Source organism: Nematolebias whitei, chromosome 12, assembly GCF_014905685.2.
Source record: "Nematolebias whitei isolate Nwh7 chromosome 12, NemWhi1, whole genome shotgun sequence".
Taxonomy (NCBI): domain Eukaryota; kingdom Metazoa; phylum Chordata; class Actinopteri; order Cyprinodontiformes; family Rivulidae; genus Nematolebias; species Nematolebias whitei.
Genome location: NC_056509.1, coordinates 1,523,268 through 1,541,988, shown reverse-complemented (window position 1 = coordinate 1,541,988; position 18,721 = coordinate 1,523,268). Strand labels below are relative to the sequence as shown.

The 18,721-nt window shown below is 44.6% G+C and overlaps 1 protein-coding gene across 1 annotated transcript in view; it reads right to left on the bottom strand.

The window, feature by feature from the left end:
- The window catches only part of slc16a10 (solute carrier family 16 member 10), a 103,888-nt gene that overhangs the window by 8,593 nt on the left and 76,574 nt on the right, over positions 1-18,721 (bottom strand). Inside the window, exons 4-5 of the mRNA XM_037685240.1 lie at positions 2,682-2,825; positions 847-1,075 (exon numbers count right to left, since the gene is read on the bottom strand). Coding sequence (XP_037541168.1) covers positions 847-1,075; positions 2,682-2,825 — 373 coding nt within the window. The remainder of the gene's footprint in view (positions 1-846; positions 1,076-2,681; positions 2,826-18,721) is intronic.

Sequence of the window (18,721 nt, the reverse complement as noted above, 5' to 3'; positions counted from 1 at the left end):
TCTTTCAATAATCTTTCAATAATCTTTCAATAATCTTTCAATAGTCTTTCAATAATCTTTCAATAGTCTTTCAATAATCTTTCAATAATCTTTCAATAATCTTTCAATAGTCTTTCAATAGTCTTTCAATAGTCTTTCAATAATCTTTCAATAAGGCCATGGGTGGTACGTATCTTCTGGCTGACTGTCAGCGTTGGAATCCATTTTGGGTGTGTTAGTGGTGCTGTGGGTGTGCCCAGCTCTTCTTGAAATGGGTCTAACCTTACCTGCCCACGTTGCAGTGAATCAATGGACCAACTGCCTTCTCACCACTGGTTACTTTTACATTAACGAACAAATTTAAAAAATGCAACGTGAATGTAACATGTAACGCAACACATTATAGAAATGTAGTGTAGTAGAAAGTACAGATACTTCATGTAACATACAGTGGAGTAAAGGTCGAAAGTACACATATTTAACTCTACTTAAGTAATGTACAGATACATGAAAAATGTACTTAAGTACAGTAACAAAAATACTTGTATTTTGTTACATCCCACCACTGACTATAAATTCACTTTATCTGCATCTTTACTTCTTACCTCTCTCACTCAGGACTAATGAAGACCAACACAAACACTAGACGAAGCAAATCTCTGCATTAGTTATCTGACAGCCAGAATTATTCTGTTTACAGAAAGGAAAGTAGAAATGTCCATTCTCTCGATCATCAATGATTGTTTAGTGGCAAGTCAAGCAAAAAATAAATATAATGCAGTTGGATAAATATAAAATGGTATTCTGCCATGAGCACAAAGTTACTGTAGCAGCTGAAGCAACAGAACAGGATGTTTTCCGTCTTACCTGCTATGGGTGGACCCACAACCATTGGCACGGACATCAGGCCAAGCAGGAATCCGATGGCCTGGGACACATCATTCGGCCCAACCAGCTCAAAGGCGATGGGGGCCATGATGCAGATGAAGCATCCATCGAAGAGTCCCATCAGCAGGCACACAGCAATCAGGCCCCCGAAGATTTCACACAGAGGGATCATCATCGACATGAGACCAATGACAAAGAATGACGCCACCTGGAACCACCGAGGGTCAGTTATGCTTTATCTAGTTTATGAACTCTTCATCCTTTGTTAACGCTCAAGTTCAGGTAGATTAGGACTTTAGAAGACTTTTAGATTTTGTGTGTAAACTATATGCAAGAAGAAAAATAGTATTTTAGATCAAATGCAGCATGAGCTGAGAGCTAAAAAACAGGTAACATTTACTGAAGAAGCCGAAACTGAATTGTTAAAGCTAAAAGAAGCAGAACACTATCCAAAAGCTAAAATAATTGAATTTGCTAGCCTAAAGCCAAAATAATCAAACTCAAGCTGAAAGTAACAAAACACCAGCTACAAGCTAAATGCAACAAAAGGCTAACTAAAGGTTACAAGGAGAAAAAGTTAGTTCATTCAACCTTTATGTCTACAGGTTCATCCCACTGAGCCTCGGGGACTCATTTACAAGAGAGACCTGAAAAAGTTAGTAAAAGCTATGAGTAGCAAATGGCTAGCTGGAGGCTAAAAGTGGCAAAAGGCTAACTACAACCCAAATGTAGCTGAAGGCTAGCTAAAGACTTTAATTAGTAAATAAACTTAATTAGTAAACGAAAGTTAAAAGTTAAAGTAACAAAAGACAAGCTAAAAGCAGCACAAGAAGGTCGAAACTGAGACCGTTTGCTAAAGCAAGTTTTAAAAACAACTAAGTTTTTGAAGAAAGTAAAAAGGATTCACTGTACTTCTACTATAGGTAAAATACTGTATATAATGTATATGAATATACTAAATATAAAATAGAATTATAAAAACAGTTAAATACTTTGAAAAGTATGAAAGTTACAAAACCCAAAAGTCTTAGCACCCATCTCCTGATTGAGCTGAATATTTTAATATATAAACGGCTAAAATGGCACATTAATTTATTAAGACTGAAAAAAACAATTAAAAAATAATAAATAAATAACAGGAAAACAATAGTGTGATTGCTGAATCAGCAGTTGCACAATAATTTATTAAATAATAAATCTAAATTTAACAAATGTACCTTATGCTGCTTTTAGAAGCGTTCATGCAAGTTTAATCATTTAGTAAAGTTGATTTATTTTTCTCTGTTACATCTGTGTGTCCATGTGTCCTTATTGCATGTGTATGTGTGTGTATGTGCATGTGTGTGCATGCATCCTGTGTATGGGTGCGGAAGTGCATGTGTATGTGTATGTGTATTCAATTCTGTTTATTTATAAAGCTCCAAATCACAATAAAGTTGTCTCTGGGACTTTACAGGAACATTCACATAAAAGCCAATTAGTAAAGTTCTCTATCTAAGGAATCCAGCAGACAAGTTGAATCTTGTCTTCATCAGTCTCCCATCCTGAGCAAGCACAGTGGAGACAGTGGGAAGAAAAACTCCCTTTAACAGGAAGAAACCTCCAGCAGAACCAGCTCAGGACAAGAGACCATCTGCTTTGACCAGCTGGCTTGATGTGTATGTGTGTGTATGCGTACGTACGTGCATGTATGTGTGTGTATGCGCATATGTGTGTGTGTGCATATTGCATGCGTGTGTATGAGTGCGTGCATGTGTGCGTGCATGTGCATTTGTGTGTGTGCTTTACATTGTAAGCCTGCCTGTTTGGCTCACCTGCAGGAACACTTTGTTGACTCCCTTGACGAAGTCCGCTACGCTGCCAAAGATGAATCGGCCCAAACAGGATGTGATGCCAATGCACATGAGCAGAATCTCTTTATTGGTGTCTGTTCCAAATTGCTCCTCCACATGTTTCATCTAAGGGTGAAAAAAGAAATCCATCACCACTGACATTTTTTTTGCAATCTATTTTGAATGCAGAAGCAAAGCACCACAAATCTGAAAAGTTTTACTTCAAAACAATTCAATTAAATCCAATTCAGTTTATTTATAAAGCACCAAATCACAACCAAGTTGTCTCAGGGACTTTACAGGAACATTCACATGAAAGCCAATTAGTAAAGTTCTTTATCTAAGGAATCCAGCAGACAAGTTGAATCTTGGCTTTGTTGCAGTCTCCCATCCTGAGCAAGTACAGTGGAGACAGTGGAAAGAAAAACTCCCTTTAACAGGAAGAAACCTCCAGCAGAACCAGCTCAGGACAAGAGACCATCTGCTTTGACCGGCTGGTTGAGAGGACAGGAAGGAGAGACAGACGAACACAGAATGGTAGGTCCAGATATAGGTCCAGGTCCAGGTATAGGTCCAGGTCCAAATATAGGTCCAGGTCCAGGTATAGGTCCAGGTCCAGATAGAGGTCCAGGTCCAGATATAGGTCCAGGTCCAGATAGAGGTCCAGGTCCAGATATAGGTCCAGGTCCAGATATAGGTCCAGGTCCAGGTATAGGTCCAGGTCCAGATATAGGTCCAGGTCCAGATATAGGTCCAGGTCCAGGTATAGGTCCAGGTGTATTTGAAAGACAAAAACACATGTTAAGGATAGAAAAATAATTACTAATACAAAACAGGTTGAGCAGAGTAAGTAAAGACAGTAGCAGAGTGAAAATTGTGGTCAGCTTGTCCTCCAGCAGTCTAAGCCTATAGCAGCATAACTAAGGGACAGCTCAGGAAACCCAAGCCAACCCTAACTACAGGATTTAGCAAAAAGGAAAGTCTTAAGCCTAGTTTTAAAACTGGATAATGTGTCAGCCTCATGGACAGAGATTGGAAGTTGGTTCCACAAGAGAGGAGCCTGAGAACTGAAAGATCTTCCTCCCATTCTGTTTTTGTAAATTCCAGGAACCACAAGTAAACCTGCAGTCTGAGAGCGAAGTGCTCTGTTAGGAAAATATGGAACAATAAGATCTGTAATATAAGATGGAGCTAGGTTCTTGAGAGCTTTGTAGGTTAGAAGTAAGATTTTGAATTCTATTCTGGATTTGACAGGGAGCCAATGGAGAGAAGCTAAAACTGGAGAGATATGATCTCTCCCAGTAACTCCAGTTAAGACTCTGGCAGCAGCATTTTGGATCAACTGAAGACGTTTTAAAGAAGTATTTGGACACCCAGATAATAAACCATTGCAATAGTCCAGTCTAGACGTGACAAATGCATGGAGCAGTTTTTCTGCATCATCTTTAGATCAGATGTTTCTAATGTTAGTGATATTACGCAGGTGGAAGAAGGAGGTTCTAGTAACGTTTTTAATGTGGGGGATAAAAGACATGTCCTGATCAAAAATAACACCAAGATTTTTAACATTAGAGCTGGAGGACAGATTAATGACATCTAAGGAGGGAGAAAGACTGAAAAATTCATTCCTAAGGTGCTCAGGTCCAAAAACCAAAACCTCAGTCTTGTCTGTTCAACAGGAGAAAATTAAGGGTCATCCAGGTTTTTATGTCTTTAAGACATGCTTGTAGTCTAAGTAGCTGATTTGATTCATTGGGTTTAATGGACAAATATAATTGTGTGTCATCATCATAACAATGGAAATTTATCACATGCTGTTTAATAACTTTACCTAATGGAAGCATATATAAAGTAAAGAGTATTGGCCCAAGCACTGAGCCCTGAGGAACTCCATGACTAACTTTGGTGTATGATGAAGATTTATTATTTACATTTACAAACTGGAATCTATCAGATAGATATGATTTAAACCATTTTAGAGCCGTTCCTGTAATCCCAAAATCATATTCAAGCCTCTGTAGTAAAATATTGAGATCAACTGAATCAAATGCAGCACTGAGGTCTAACAGGACCAGTAGAGACACAAGTCCATTGTCTGAGGCCATGAGAATATCATTAGTGACTTTTCAAAACAAGTGCAAAGCAAGGAAGACCCAGAAAGGTGTGTCTGAGTTACAGCCCTTTTTTTTGTTGCTCTGGTTCATTCATGTAAAATCCAACTTTCTGTGATCCATTTAAACTTTGAATGATGGTTTTACTGTGAAGTCTGTTTAGATGTGAGTTGGTTTTATCATATGTTTTGCAAAATACCATTGATCTATATTATTTTCTTCTTGCTGTTCTATTTCATCCCTACTGACCACCAGAGGGCAGTGCTGAAAGCACTGAATGTTCCCTTCACACATGCACCGTTCAAGTAGTAATACACCAACCGAGTCACAGGTATGACACGGTTGACCAATCAGAGGCTATATAGTCTGATGTCAACTGCGGCTCTGTTCCATTTTTCTTCTCGCGTGCAGTTCAATTCAGGGCATTAGCCCTTTGGACCTTGGACCTTTTCACCATCGTCGGAGGCCCGACTGCCCATTGGCTGGAGTAGCGTGTTGGCCCTCCTAGGGGCTGTGACAGTTTAGCCTTCGTTCAAGATATTTCTGCTGTTCGTTGGGGACTACGGTAGTTTTCGCCCCCCTCCCAACTTGCAGCGTCTGACTACTGTGTGTGTGATTCAACACTGGTGAGTAATTTTTTACTTATATTTTGCCATTGGTTAGTGGTAGCGTTTCGCTCCACTCTTTTTTTTTTTTTTTCTTTCCGCAGGTCTAGAGGCAGACTTCAATGATGTTGGTTTGTGTTCTCTTTATCCCTCGCTCTCTCTCCTATTCCTATCTCCTTCTTTACCTTTTAACCCTTCTCTCACTTTTCTGCTTTGTTATCTTCTTTGTTTTTCATCCCCATGTCCATTACATCTGAAACAAGCCCAAAGCAAATTCTAATAAAATTTAACTTATATATCAAGTGGAGCAATAAGGCCAGCCATAATGCTCTGCTTGTGAAAGTAAATCTGTTGGGCATCACTTTGACACGCAGTAAATAATTCTAAGTGTCACAATGCCGGACAGGACAAGGAAAAAAAACAAACAAACAAACGAAAAAAAAACACTGGTGAGTAGTTTTTTTACTTATATTTTGCCATTGGTTAGTGGTAGCGTTTCGCTCCACTCCCATTTGTTGGAGGCTTCCAACTGCGTGGTCGGTTTGGATTGTGTTCCGAAGTTTGTTAATTACATAGCCAGCTGAGTTCCTGGCCTTGTTTTCATTGGTGAAGGCAAGCGTTCACGCACCCTCTCCCAATCATTCTCACCAACTTCATAGACAGTTGGACTGAGCTAGCGGTACTAACCTCCCTACGTTCTGGCCTTGTTTTTAATTAGTGAAGAGAAGCGTTCGCTCCCCTTCTCCCAATCATTTTCACCAACCTCATAAACGGTTGGACTGAGCTAGCAGTGCTAGCCTCTCTGAGTTCTGGCCTTACTTTAATTGGTGAAGGCAAGCGTTTGCGCCCCCTCTCCCAATTGTCCTCTTTTTACCAGCCGAGCTAGCGGCGTTAGATTGTCTGAGTTTCTTTGTTAATTGGTGATGGCAAGCATGCGCGCCCCCTCTCCCAATTCTCAGCTTATCCTATCGTCCTTGTTTTCGTCCTGTATCCTAGATGTAGCTGGCGATGCCAGCCCCTTTGTTGAGTTGCAGTTTTAAACTTTGATTAACATGGCTAAAATGCCTAAAGTAGGAGCATGAACGGCTCTCACTGCTGCACAGATTGTGGGGCCATGCTCCAGGCAGATGACGGTCACGATCTGTGTCCTGCCTGCCTTGAGCATGACCATCTGATGGAGGCCCTGTCAGAGAACCCCTGCATGAACTGCAGCTTCATGCCTTGTGCCGTGAGTGTGGCTCGGCTGGCCCAGTTTTGCCCCAAGCTCGGCAGTGACCTCCCGCCTTCTGGAGAGGAGGCCCCACCTAGGCACTTGAAGTGCCGGACTGAGGCTGCAGTCTCTGTAGCCCCTCCTAGGAAGAGGCAAGCAAAGTCTGATCATGGCCTCTCCACAAGGGTGGAGCAGTTGTCCACAGAATTGGCGGAGATGAAGTTCCTTTTTCAGGCACGCCAACTGGGGGCTGAGCCAGTGGCAGTGACCGGACTCTCCTCCCCACCCATGTCTGAGGTGGCTGTGGAGGAGGATGTGTTATCCTTGGCTGCCTCTGCCTCTCACTTTTTAGATGAGGAGGAGGGACAGTCATCTCAAGTCTCAGAGACTGGTTCACTTTCTTCGTCTCAGAGTGCAGCTAGTGGGTCAGGTGATGGCTCGATGCAGGAAATCATGCATATGGCCTTGAGACAGCTGCAGATGGATGTCCCGCAACTAGAGGAGCCCACCCCTGGAACTGCCTTCTTCAGGTGCGGGTGGGCCCCTCCTCCCTTTTCCGTCCCTCCATCAGAGGAGTACCTGAGCAAGTTGCATGGTTGCTGGCAGGACCCAAAAGTCTTTGCGCACCTCTCCGCATATGGCAGAGTGTTGGTGTCTATGCATGAGCCGGCCGCAGTGGGATTGGATCGCATGCCAGTGATCGAACTTGCTGTTGCCTCGCTCATTGTATCACTAGAAGAAGCTATGCACAGTGATGTTTGGTGCCCATGAGCTCAGTGTCGCTTCACAGATGAATTCCTCTATAGAGCTTATTACACTGGAGCACGTGCTGGCCGCCTCGGCAATTCCATGGCGCCCCTCATGTTTGCCCTCTCCGCGTCCCTTCAGGGCACTAGCGGTGCAACAGCAGCAATGGACTTTAGCGATGCAGCGCTTCAGGCCTTTGCATTGATGACGAGAGAACTTGGGCGCGTGATGTCCTTCTTGGTTCAGGCTCGCCAACAGGTCTGGTTAGTGCAGTCAACATTGACCGAGCCATGTCATAGAACCCTCCGTAATGTCCCAGAAGTGCCGGGGGAGTTGTTCGGTTCGGTTGGTTTGGAAGCACTGGAACGGACCATCCATGCACGACAGACAAGGCAGCAGCTTTCAAGCCTTAGCAGGGTGATGCCCCTTCCACCTTCTCAGCATCCAAGGCACCCGTCGGCTGACCCTGACATTCGGCCGCAGCCTCGGGTTCATAATCGGTCGGGTGGTCTTTAAATGGACTGTAAATGGACTGTACTTATATAGCGCCTTTCTATCTTATTTCAAGATACTCAAAACGCTTTACACTACAATCTGTGTCCTCATTTACCCATTCATACAGCACTCTACTAGATCTCTACAAAGCTAAATGAACAAATCATTCTAAAGAAACTAATCAGAGCTTTAGATCACATTCAGACACTTATGGGACACACATTAGAGGCTATGAGGGGTTCAGTGTCTTGCCCAGGGACACTTCGACATGTGACTGCTGGTGGATTCAAACTCCCAACTCTTGCACTGGAGGACGACTGCTCTAACCACTCAGCCACAGCCACCCCAATGGTAAATGGACTGTACTTATATAGCACCATTCTATCTTATTTCAAGATACTCAAAGCACTTTACAGTACAATCTGTGCCTCATTTACCCATTCATACAGCACTCTACTAGATCTCTACAAAGCTAACTGAACAAATCATTCTAACGAGACTAATCAGTGCTTTAGATCACATTCATACACCGATGGGACACATATTGGAGACTATGAGGGGTTCAGTGTCTTGCCCAGGGACACTTCGACATTTGACTGCTGGTGGATTCGAACCCCCAACTCTCACATTGGAGGACGACTGCTCTAACCACTCAGCCACAGCCGCCCCTTGTGCAGTTTAACAGAGACCCGGCAGGAGATTTCATGAGTCGGTCCATCAACTAGCTGGGCAGGTTCAGACCGGGGATTCCGGCCACTGCCCCCCGTGGCCCCTAGGAGCCGTGGAAGGAGATGGTGATGCCACCAGGCTGACCGTCAGCTATTTCTCCCACCAGCAGCTCAGTTACTGGGCTGCTCATGCCGTGGACCCATGGGTAGTTGCCATTCTGACCCATGGTTACCTGCTACAGTTCTGACGGCGGCCTCACATCTCAATCTGGGTCAAGATGACTGATCGCCGACCCGGTGAAAACTCGAGCACTAGACCAGGAGCTTTCCACCCTCCTGGACAAGGGTGCAATCGAGGAAGTGGACCCTCTGCAGCAACCCAGAGGCTATTACTCGACTTACTTCCTCGTGCAAAAGAGGACGGGTGGGTTTCATCCCATTTTAGATCTGAGGGGACTTAACCAGTAACTAATGATTCTGCCCTTCCACTTGTTCACGACGGCAGAGGTCCTTCAAGCTGTCACAAGGGGATAATGTTGCAGGTCTATAGACCTGAAAGATACTTATTTTCATGTGCCTATTGTAGTAGAGCATAGCTGCTTTCTCAGGTTTGCCTATTGGGGTCACCACTGGCAGTTCCAGGTACTCCCATTCAGGCTCTCTCTTTCCCCGAGGGTGTTAACTCATTGCATGAAGGCAACCCTCTCTCCTCTGCAGGCCTACGGAGTAAAGGTTCTTCCATACTTAGACGATTGGCTCCCCTGCGCCCCATCTCGGGTGTGTGCCTTTCACGACACGAGTTGCCTGCTTGCTCATGTGTCCCAGTTGGGCCTCAATGTCAACCTAGAGAAGAGCTGCCTGATCCCTTCCCAGATGATCATCTTTCTTGGGATAGTTTTGGATTCACCCTCAATGAGAGCTCGCCCATCTGCTCAAAGTGTGGGCAACATACTCCAGCTGGTCAGTCGGTTCAGGATGGGCAGGCAGCTCTCCTACGTCGCCTTCCTGCAGCTACTAGGCAAACTGACGTCAGTCACTCAGGTGGTGCCCTTCGGCCTGCTGTCACTTCGCCCCTTGCAGAGGTGGTTCAACAGCTTTGGCCTGGATGCCAGGCTGCACAGGCATTGCAAGCTCGCCGTGACGTGGTCATGTCTTTGTGCCCTGATTCCATGGAGGGCTGAAGACCATTTGTCCAGGGGTGTCCCCATGGGAGTGGTGGTGTGTCGCAGGGAAGTGATCACGGCAGATACCAGCTCCATGGGATGGGGCGCAGTTTGACAACACAGAGCGGTTCAGGGCCGCTGGGGTCAAAAGGACTGCTCCAAGCATATAAATATGCTGGTGCTACTTGCAGTCCATTTGGCACTCAGGTACTTCCTGCCCCACCTGGAAGGGAGGCATGTTCTTGTTCGGTCAGACAACACCTCTGTTGTCTACCACATCAACCACCAGGGGGCACCAGGTCAGCGCAACTTCTGAGTGTGTCCAGAGAGCTCCTGGAATGGGCCTCTCTTCGCCTGTCCACCCTGCGGGCGACATATTTATCAGGACGACATAACCAGGTCACAGATTTTCTCTCCCGTCAGAGGTCTGCTCCGGGAGAGTGGTCCCTCCACAGCAACATAGTGCTAATGATCTGGGACCGTTTTGGTCATGCAGAGGTAGACCTGTTTGCGAAAGAGTAGACTCAGTGGCCCCTATGGTACTCCCTTACGGGGGCGTTGGATGCACTGGGCTAGGACGCATTGGCTCATCCTTGGCCAAGGGTCCTCCTATATGCCCTTCCGCCCCTTTCTCTAATTTGGCCAACCCTTCAGAGAGTCCGCGAGGAGGGCCACAGGATGTTGCTGGTGGCTCTGTATTGGCCAGCATGACCATGGTTCCCACTGCTACAGAGTCTATGTCAGGGCATCCCATGGTGTCTTCTGACCAGCAGGGACTTGCTGTCTCAGTTGGGAAGGACTGATATGGCACCCCGATCCTAAATGTCTTTGGCTGTGGTTGTGGCCATTGTGAGGCTGGGGCAGTAGCTGACTGGAGTGTTGAGCCCCGTCAGATGCATCATCTTGGGCACCAGGTCACCCTCTACTTGTCAGCAGTACAAAAATAGGTGGCATCTGTTTTCCCAGTGGTGTTCTGATCGAAATGAGGATCCAGTCTCTTGTACAGTACCCACCATTCAGGAGTTTCTCCAGTCTCTCCTTGGTAAGGGCCACTCTTCTTCGATGCTTAAAGTTTATGTAGCGGCAATATCATCCAGTCACGCCAGCACTGATGGCTGTACGGTGGGGAGCCATAATCTAGTCTCTCTTTTTCTGCTTGGTGCCCATAGGTTGCACCCACCAACGGCTCCAAGAGCCCCAGGTTGGGATCTGCCCTTGGTTCTTGAAGCTCTGTGTCACCCTCCGTTCGAACCTCTGGTGCAGGCGGACCTCAAGTGGCTTTCGTGTAAAATGGCTTTTTTTATTGGCTATTGCCTCAGCAAAGAGGGTCAGTGAGCTACATGCTCTCTCAGTCAGCCCCTCATGTCTCAGGTGGGGCCCTGAGGGCTCTGGTGTTACCTTGTAGCCAAACACTGCATTTGTACCAAAGGTGTTATCTCACTCTCACTGTAACCAACTGCTGAGGCTGGCACATTTTCAGCCTATGCTGGAGAGGGGTGGGGGGGTGGGGGTGTGTGTGTGTCTGGCAATGGGTCTGGGTTATTGTGCCAAGTGAGAGCATTGGAGGCATATGTTACAGCTACTGCTGTTATAGAATGTTCAGACCAGCTGTTTGTGTGTTATGGAGGACCTAGGTTAGGCTGTCCTCTTTTCAAAAAGTGCTTCTCCCACTAGATCGTGGATGTCATCTGCCACACCTATACTGCAGGACACGGCCTCCTGCCTGTCAGCATGAAGGCACACACTACCAGGAGCAACTCTGCTTCCTGGGTGGCCCTGAGGGGGGTTCCGCTGGAAGTAATATCTGCTGCCGCATCATGGGCTTCCCCAAGCACATTCACCAGACTTTACAGCGTTAATGTGGCCACCCCTCATCCCCTGGGCCAGGTTCTTCTGCAAGGATCCTCTGGACATCCTCAGTGAGGTATGTGCTCAGGATTCCTTGTTACATCATTGGTATTAGTCATTCACTGCTTTCAGCCCCACCCTCAGGCGGTCATCCGGGATTCATAGAACCGTAGTTCATACGTAACTTTCATTTCTTTTCCATCCATCCATTCTCTTCCGCTTACCTGGGGTCGGGTCACAGGGGTAGCAGCCTAAGTAAGGAGGCCCAGACTTCTGTCTCCCCAGCCACTTGGGCCAGCTCCTCCAAGGGAATCCCAAGGCATTCCCAGGCCAGCTGAGAAACAGTCCCTCCAGCGTGTCCTGGGTCTTCCTCCTCCCGGTGGGACGTGCCTGAAACACCTCACCAGGGAGGCGTCCAGGAGGCATCCTAACCAGATGCATGAGCCACCTCAACTTGCTCCTCTTGATGTGGAGAAGCAGTGGCTAGACTCTGAGTCCCTCCCAGATGACCGAGGTTCTCACCCTATCTCTAAGGGAGAGCCCAGATACCCTATAGAGAAAACTCATTTCGGCCGCTTGTATTCGAGTTCTCCTTCTTTTGGTCACAACCCAAAACTCATGACCATAGATGACGGTAGGAACGTAGATCGACCAGTAAATTGAGAGCTTTGCCTTTTGACTCAGCTCTCTCTTCACCACGACAGACCTGTACAGCACCTGCTTCACTGCCAACGTTGCACCTATCTGCCTATCGATCTCATGCTCCATTTTTCCCTCATTCGTGAACAAGACCCTGAGATACTTAAACTCCTCCACTTGGAGTAGGACCTCCTCCCCGACCCGAGAGGGCACTCTACCCCTTTCTGGCTCAAGACCATGGCCTCGGATTTGGAGGAACTGATCCTCATCCCGGCTGTGTCGCACTCGGCTGCAAACCACTCCAGTGAAAGCTGTAGATCACAATCTGATTAAGTCAATAGGACCACATCATCTGCACAAAAACAGAGAAATGATCCTAAGGCCACCAAAACGGATCCCTTCAACACCTTGGCTGCACCTAGAAATTCTGTCCATAAAAGTTATGAACAGAATCGGTGACAAAGGGCAACCTTGGTGGAGTCCAACTCTCACTGGGAACGAGCCTGACTTACTGCTGGTAATGCAGACCAAGCTCTGACACCGGTTGTACATGGACCTAACAGCTTGGATCAAAGGGCCTGGTACCTCATACTCCCGGAGTACCCCCCACAGGGCTCCCCGAGGGACGCAGTCGAATGCCTTCTCCAAGTCCACAAAGCACATGTAGACTTGTTGGGCAAATTCCCACGCACCCTCCAGGACCCTGCATGAGAGATGTTGAGAATATCACATTTTTTTTCCTGCTATTCTACGGTGGAACCAGACGCTTCCCTGTTGCGCTCTTTTTTTCCTGTGAACCCTTAAAATAGCCTCTTTTTTTCCTGCATACCTCTTAATTCGAAGGATCAGCTGGTCTCTCAACAAAATTGATCAACTTCTCCCGACAGGAGTCAGTTAAGGAGGACCCTCTTACCTCGAAGGAAACAAATTGGATTCATGATGACAACTAGATTATACTGTTTGGATTGGTGAAATCTTGGATTGTCTACAAATTTGTGTGGAGGTGTTGAAGCTTGACAGTACTCGGACTAAATGTGGGAAGCTGTGACAGGGAATTGGAGCAGCTGTTATCAGGACTGCGATCTTCCTGGAAGCACTCATGAATGGTGGGAATAATCTGGAGAAGCTGTGAGCTCGACTTTTGTAGTAAAGAATCAATTCGGCTCTTTTGGAGTTTCCATCAGAGAATATGTAAAGCAAGACTTTAAAGACAGAAACAACAATTCACGAGTTCTGCCTGACCCAAATTGTGGCCTTGATGCCGGACTTATCTCAACTCCTCCTGGAATGTTCAGAAAACAACAAAGATGCTTTGACTGTTTCCTCACACCTCCCTTCCCCAAGGCCGTGGACATGTAACAGAACCTCAACTGAGCTGATGATGAATGTCACCTCTTATCTGGACAATGGCTGAGGGGGGGCTCTGGACTATGCTACGACTTTCCCTTAAAAATTCAATGTTTTCACCGGCCTATATGTACATGTATAACGTCTGTTTATGTTGCTTTGCTGTGGTAGGTTTTTTTGATGCCTCAAATTGTGCCCTGTCTAGGACACGGTGTGAGAGATCTTTTTTTTTATACCGTCTCTCCTCACGTTTTCTTTCCTTTTCTTATCTAAGCAAAATATTATTCTGAATAAGAATAAGAGGCCGCGCTAATTATTTATAGCCGCAGCTTCGTGTACTCTGCCCATCTTCGGACGACTGTACGTACATATTCGCGTTGTATCTCGGTGCAATGCCAATACAATTTATTCTGATTCTGATTATAAGGTTGAAGGAAAGGGTGATGTCTCAACTGTTGCCCTATTTGCATATGAACTTGGTGTATTAAGTGAAGTGCTGGTTGCAGAAGCAGTAGTGAATGAGAAATGTGCTGATCTTACTCTTGGTTGGGATGCAACGTCCCTGTCAGCTCAGTACATCAATAAGGTTCATCTCATGTTTTTGGGTGATCCCCCTTCCTGCACATGCAGACTTCAGCTTCAGGTGAATGCATTAGCAGGAGGGACTACAGATGACTTTGAGACTCATATAAAGGAAGTGCTCAGTGACATCAGTGAAACATATGCAAGTCTTACAGCTACCAGTTCTTTGGAAGTGAGCAATATTTTTATCTCAAAACTCAAAAACACCATTTCAGATTGAGTGGCTGTAAACAAATGTCAGAGAAAAACTGGAAGAAGATTTAAACATTGAACTGTTGCAGCTGAATTGTAATATCCATCCCACTGATGGTATAGCCAATGACAGTAGGACTTCTCTTAAACAGCTAGAGAAACAAAAGCAGATTGTGTGACAACTTCTTGGTCATGGCTGCTTTGCAGATAATTTGATATTTGCTCTGTCAAAAATGAGATTTAAGCAAGGAAAAGGTGACCCCAAAGGCTTCAAATCGTTCCTCAAAAAAGTTGGCATTGATCTCAAACTGATTGTTCGATACGTGGGGAACAGACTTCATGTTATGTTCCATTTAGCAGGAATATTTTTCAGCTACAGAACACAGATTTTAGATTACCTGCAACATTTTTGCAACTGCACCAATTATGCACATCAATCATCAAGGACTGCACCAACGCTTCAATTGTTGTTCACCTGCTGAGCCTGGGTCTGTTGGGGAAGATTGTAACTGGGCCATGGATGTATTTTCTCTATGGTAACAAGGCTAGCAAAACAAACCTTGAGGTTGTTCCCTTCTTGAAGTTTGCTGTTGAAAACCTGACCAAATTTGAAGAAGTCTCTTAATGTCCTCAAAGCCAAGAAGGATGTTTTTGAGAATCCATTGAAGGAGAATAATGTCTTCAGATGTCTACAAAAAGTTTATGATGAATCCCAGAGTGAGCTGAAAAACACTCTTCACGTCCTTTTCAAGGCAACAGTCAGAGTGCTAACCCAGCAGCTACAACCATACCTCTCAGGAGTCTTGTCAAATCCTTCCACTGTAATGATGGTGCAGACTATGTCAGCCCCTATTGATAACATGTTTATTGAAAGAGTTATCGCCATGGTTGATAGCCAGCACCACCGTACACCAAATGCCACTATGGGATAGTTTTATGGGAAGGTACGTGCAAAGCAGAACAAGACCCTTGAATGGCTGAAAAAGAAGGACTGTATTGAGCAGAACTGCCTCATCCTGTTTGCTGTCAAGCGAGCAAAGCAAGTGAGGAGAATCAGAAGGGAAAGGGAAAGACTACGTGAAAAGGAATATCAGGTCAGACAAAAGAAGAAGAAGGAAAAGAAGGAAACCAAACATCGGAATACAGTGGAGAAGAAATTGAAAGCAGCAGTAGAAAGTGGTGAACCTAAGAATGAGCTGGCCAAAGAATTGGGTTGGAGTAAAGAGCAGAGAAAAGTTTTTGGTGATGTTGTGAACAATCCCAAGTGTCTGAATAGGCCCGAGCAGCGAAGCGCTGCGAAGGTCTATTGTAATCGCTCAGTTCATTAGACCTGAGTAATTTTTCTGTCAAATGAATTGGCCTTTTGGGGGCCTTAACATATCCCAAAACTCAACAAATTTGGCGGACGCTTTAGGACTGGTGAAAAATTACCTATTTTAAGGGCGTGGCCAAAATCGCAACAAAAACGGCTCAAGAGCACCACCTAGAAATTTTCAAAATACCCTCCGCTTTAACATTAGTTTGTCGTAGAAGCATGAAATTTGGTACACTGTCCAATTCCCCAAGATGCACAGAAACTCCTCTGGCACCAACATTGTATGATAAACAGGAAGGCGGCCATTTTGGAATGCTGTCCCAAATTTCACACCTTTTTGGTGGTTTACAACCTCCGCATTTGAACGAACTCCTCCTAGGGATTTTGCTCAGTCGGTTTCAAACTTGGCCATTTTGTTCAAAAGGCATGGGGGACGAAAAGTTAACTAAACGGTGCATTTCGGAGCATGATGAAGGGGCGGGGCCAGACCTCAAAATTTGACATCACGCCATGAAAAACAAAATGCTAATAGCTCCTACACGAAAACTGGCTGAGACATCAAACTTTCAGTGATTGATCCACATCCGGTCCCCTGCAAGACTGAATGGTGAAATCATAACAACAGCCACGCCCCCTGACAACAGGAAGTATAAAGTTTTACATTGAACGGTTCCTATCTGACCCCTGTGATGAAATCAGCATGATAGATGGTCCATTGACCGAAGACATGTTGGTTTAACTTGTTTTCCAACACTGACAGTTTTGGGTGGAGCATGTGGGCGGTGCAGCGTGGCGAAGTAAAACGTAACATTTTCAGGTCTCTCTTGTAAATGAGTCCTCGAGGCTCAGTGGGATTAACCTGTCTAAATAAAGGTTGAACGAATGAAAAGTAACGCCGTCGTCATACGTTTGGCTCTAAGTTGCACAGATTTGAGCCAAGGTGCACCAAAATCAGTATGATTGATCATTATCCACCCCTTGAACAGGAATCCATGATAAGTGGCCAATAGCCTCAACAGCGCTCCCTACATTATTGCTACCGTTATATCTCAGTGATACATCATCCAATCTGCACCAGATTTTTGGTGCGTCATCAGTGAGCACTTGTAGACACATTGGTAATGTTTTTTAACATGTGACTCCAATGCACCCCATAGATTATTCCAACAGTTATATCTCAGTGACACATCATCTGATATGCACCAGCTTTATTGTGCATCATCGGGGAGCACTATTAGACACATTGATATGGTGGTTTAACATATGACGCCAGTGCGCCCCCCCAGATTATTCCAACACTTATATCTTAGTGACACATAATCTGATCTGCACCTGATTTTTTGTGCTTCATCAGTGAGCACTTGTAGACACATTGGTGTTGTTGATTCATGACAACACTTAAGCCCCACCCACTCAGAGAAGAAACTGTCGATTTTTGGATGACTCTTCCAGCTTCGCACTGTGTAAGATATAAGACTGAAACTGTTCACTAAATTTTGATTACCACATATGACATGTTGAAAAGCCTAAAGGAAGTGTTCATCAAACATTCACCACAAAACAGAAAGTCACAATAACTCCTGTCTGGAATGTCGGATTTCTCCTATACTTGTAAGACCTGCAGCTGGACAAGTACTGACATGGACGGAAGGCAATGTCGAAGATTTGGGAAATGCGCCCTGTGGTGAATGCATGAGGGATTGGCACAAGAGTTTGCAATGGTGACTGGGTGGAGTAGCTGGAGCACCAGCAGTCACCGTAAGGCCGGAGCGGTGCTTTGCTGCGAGGGCCTTCAATGCTGCTTGCAGCTTTAACTGATTGTTGTATTGACCATGTCTGGTTTTCTGAAGAGGATGGATGCAATGTACTTTACCATGGTAGGGTGTTGAGAGTGAAGTAAAAGAGAAATGGATGGACAACGGTTTGTTTGTCATATTAGAGAGACAATGAGGCTGAGGAGGAGTGTGAGGACCATTAGAGAGGGGAAATAATCCAGGAAAAGTTTTAAATCTGTGCATAACATGCAGTTGTAGAACCCTCTCATTTTGAGCTCCATTTTGATACCCTACACGATATAGTTTGGCACAATCTAAATTTTGCAGTTTTTCTAAAATGTGGACACCATTATTCAATATGGCCATCACAGATTGTACATAATACTTGAAAATTATGTCAAAGGGAATACTTAAAAGCATAGTTGTACAGAATTCACTTTAGAATGCATCACATATTGTGCATATGTTTGTTTTCATTGAAGTAACCATTTCTGCTAGCTTTAAGACTGCACTAATGTGACCTTTGACCTTGGAGTCATCAAGGTCACTTGGTGACCCCAAGGTTAGCAGGAAAAACATTTACATATATTCAGTGACATCCCCACTGAATTTGATTAGGATGCTGTTTACCAATTAGGACTGGTGTCCATTTTAATAAACACTTCTTTTCAGCCAGAAGTGTATATTAATTAACAAAATTATTTTTCTCTATCGTTATGTAAATAAGCTTAAAGTACATTAAAACTACTACTTTGAATGACAATAGCTCCTGTTTTATTCATTCAGTTTTAACAAATGAGGTGTCCTTTTGCTGCATTTTTAGTGCTCTTTCTTTTTGTTGCAAGCAGAAGGCCATTAAAGCAACTTCTGAAAAATGTCCAAGTGCCTAATAGAGCTGAGCATAAAAGTATGAACAGGTAAATGTCGATAAAATACGGTTTAGTAATACATGCTGTGGTGTGTTTCAGATGATTCTCCAGCAAAATAATCGCAGCAGACCGACAGTTTGTTTATGTCCAGCTCTGGAGCAACAGTGTGCCATTAAAGATGAAAGAGTCTGTTACCTTCCATAGATGCATAATTTCAGTATAGATGATGACAATAAATATGTATTAGAAATATCTTGACTTTTGTTATGACACTTTAGTTACTGTATTTGCCAAACACTGTAGATGGAAAATCTGGATTTATCTCATAATCATGATTTAAATTTGAAACAGGTTTCGTATACAAGGTGAGAAATTATTTTGAAGTTTCTGGTAAATTAAAAAGAATACAGATTATTAAAATGATTGAATTAAACTATATATATATATATATATATA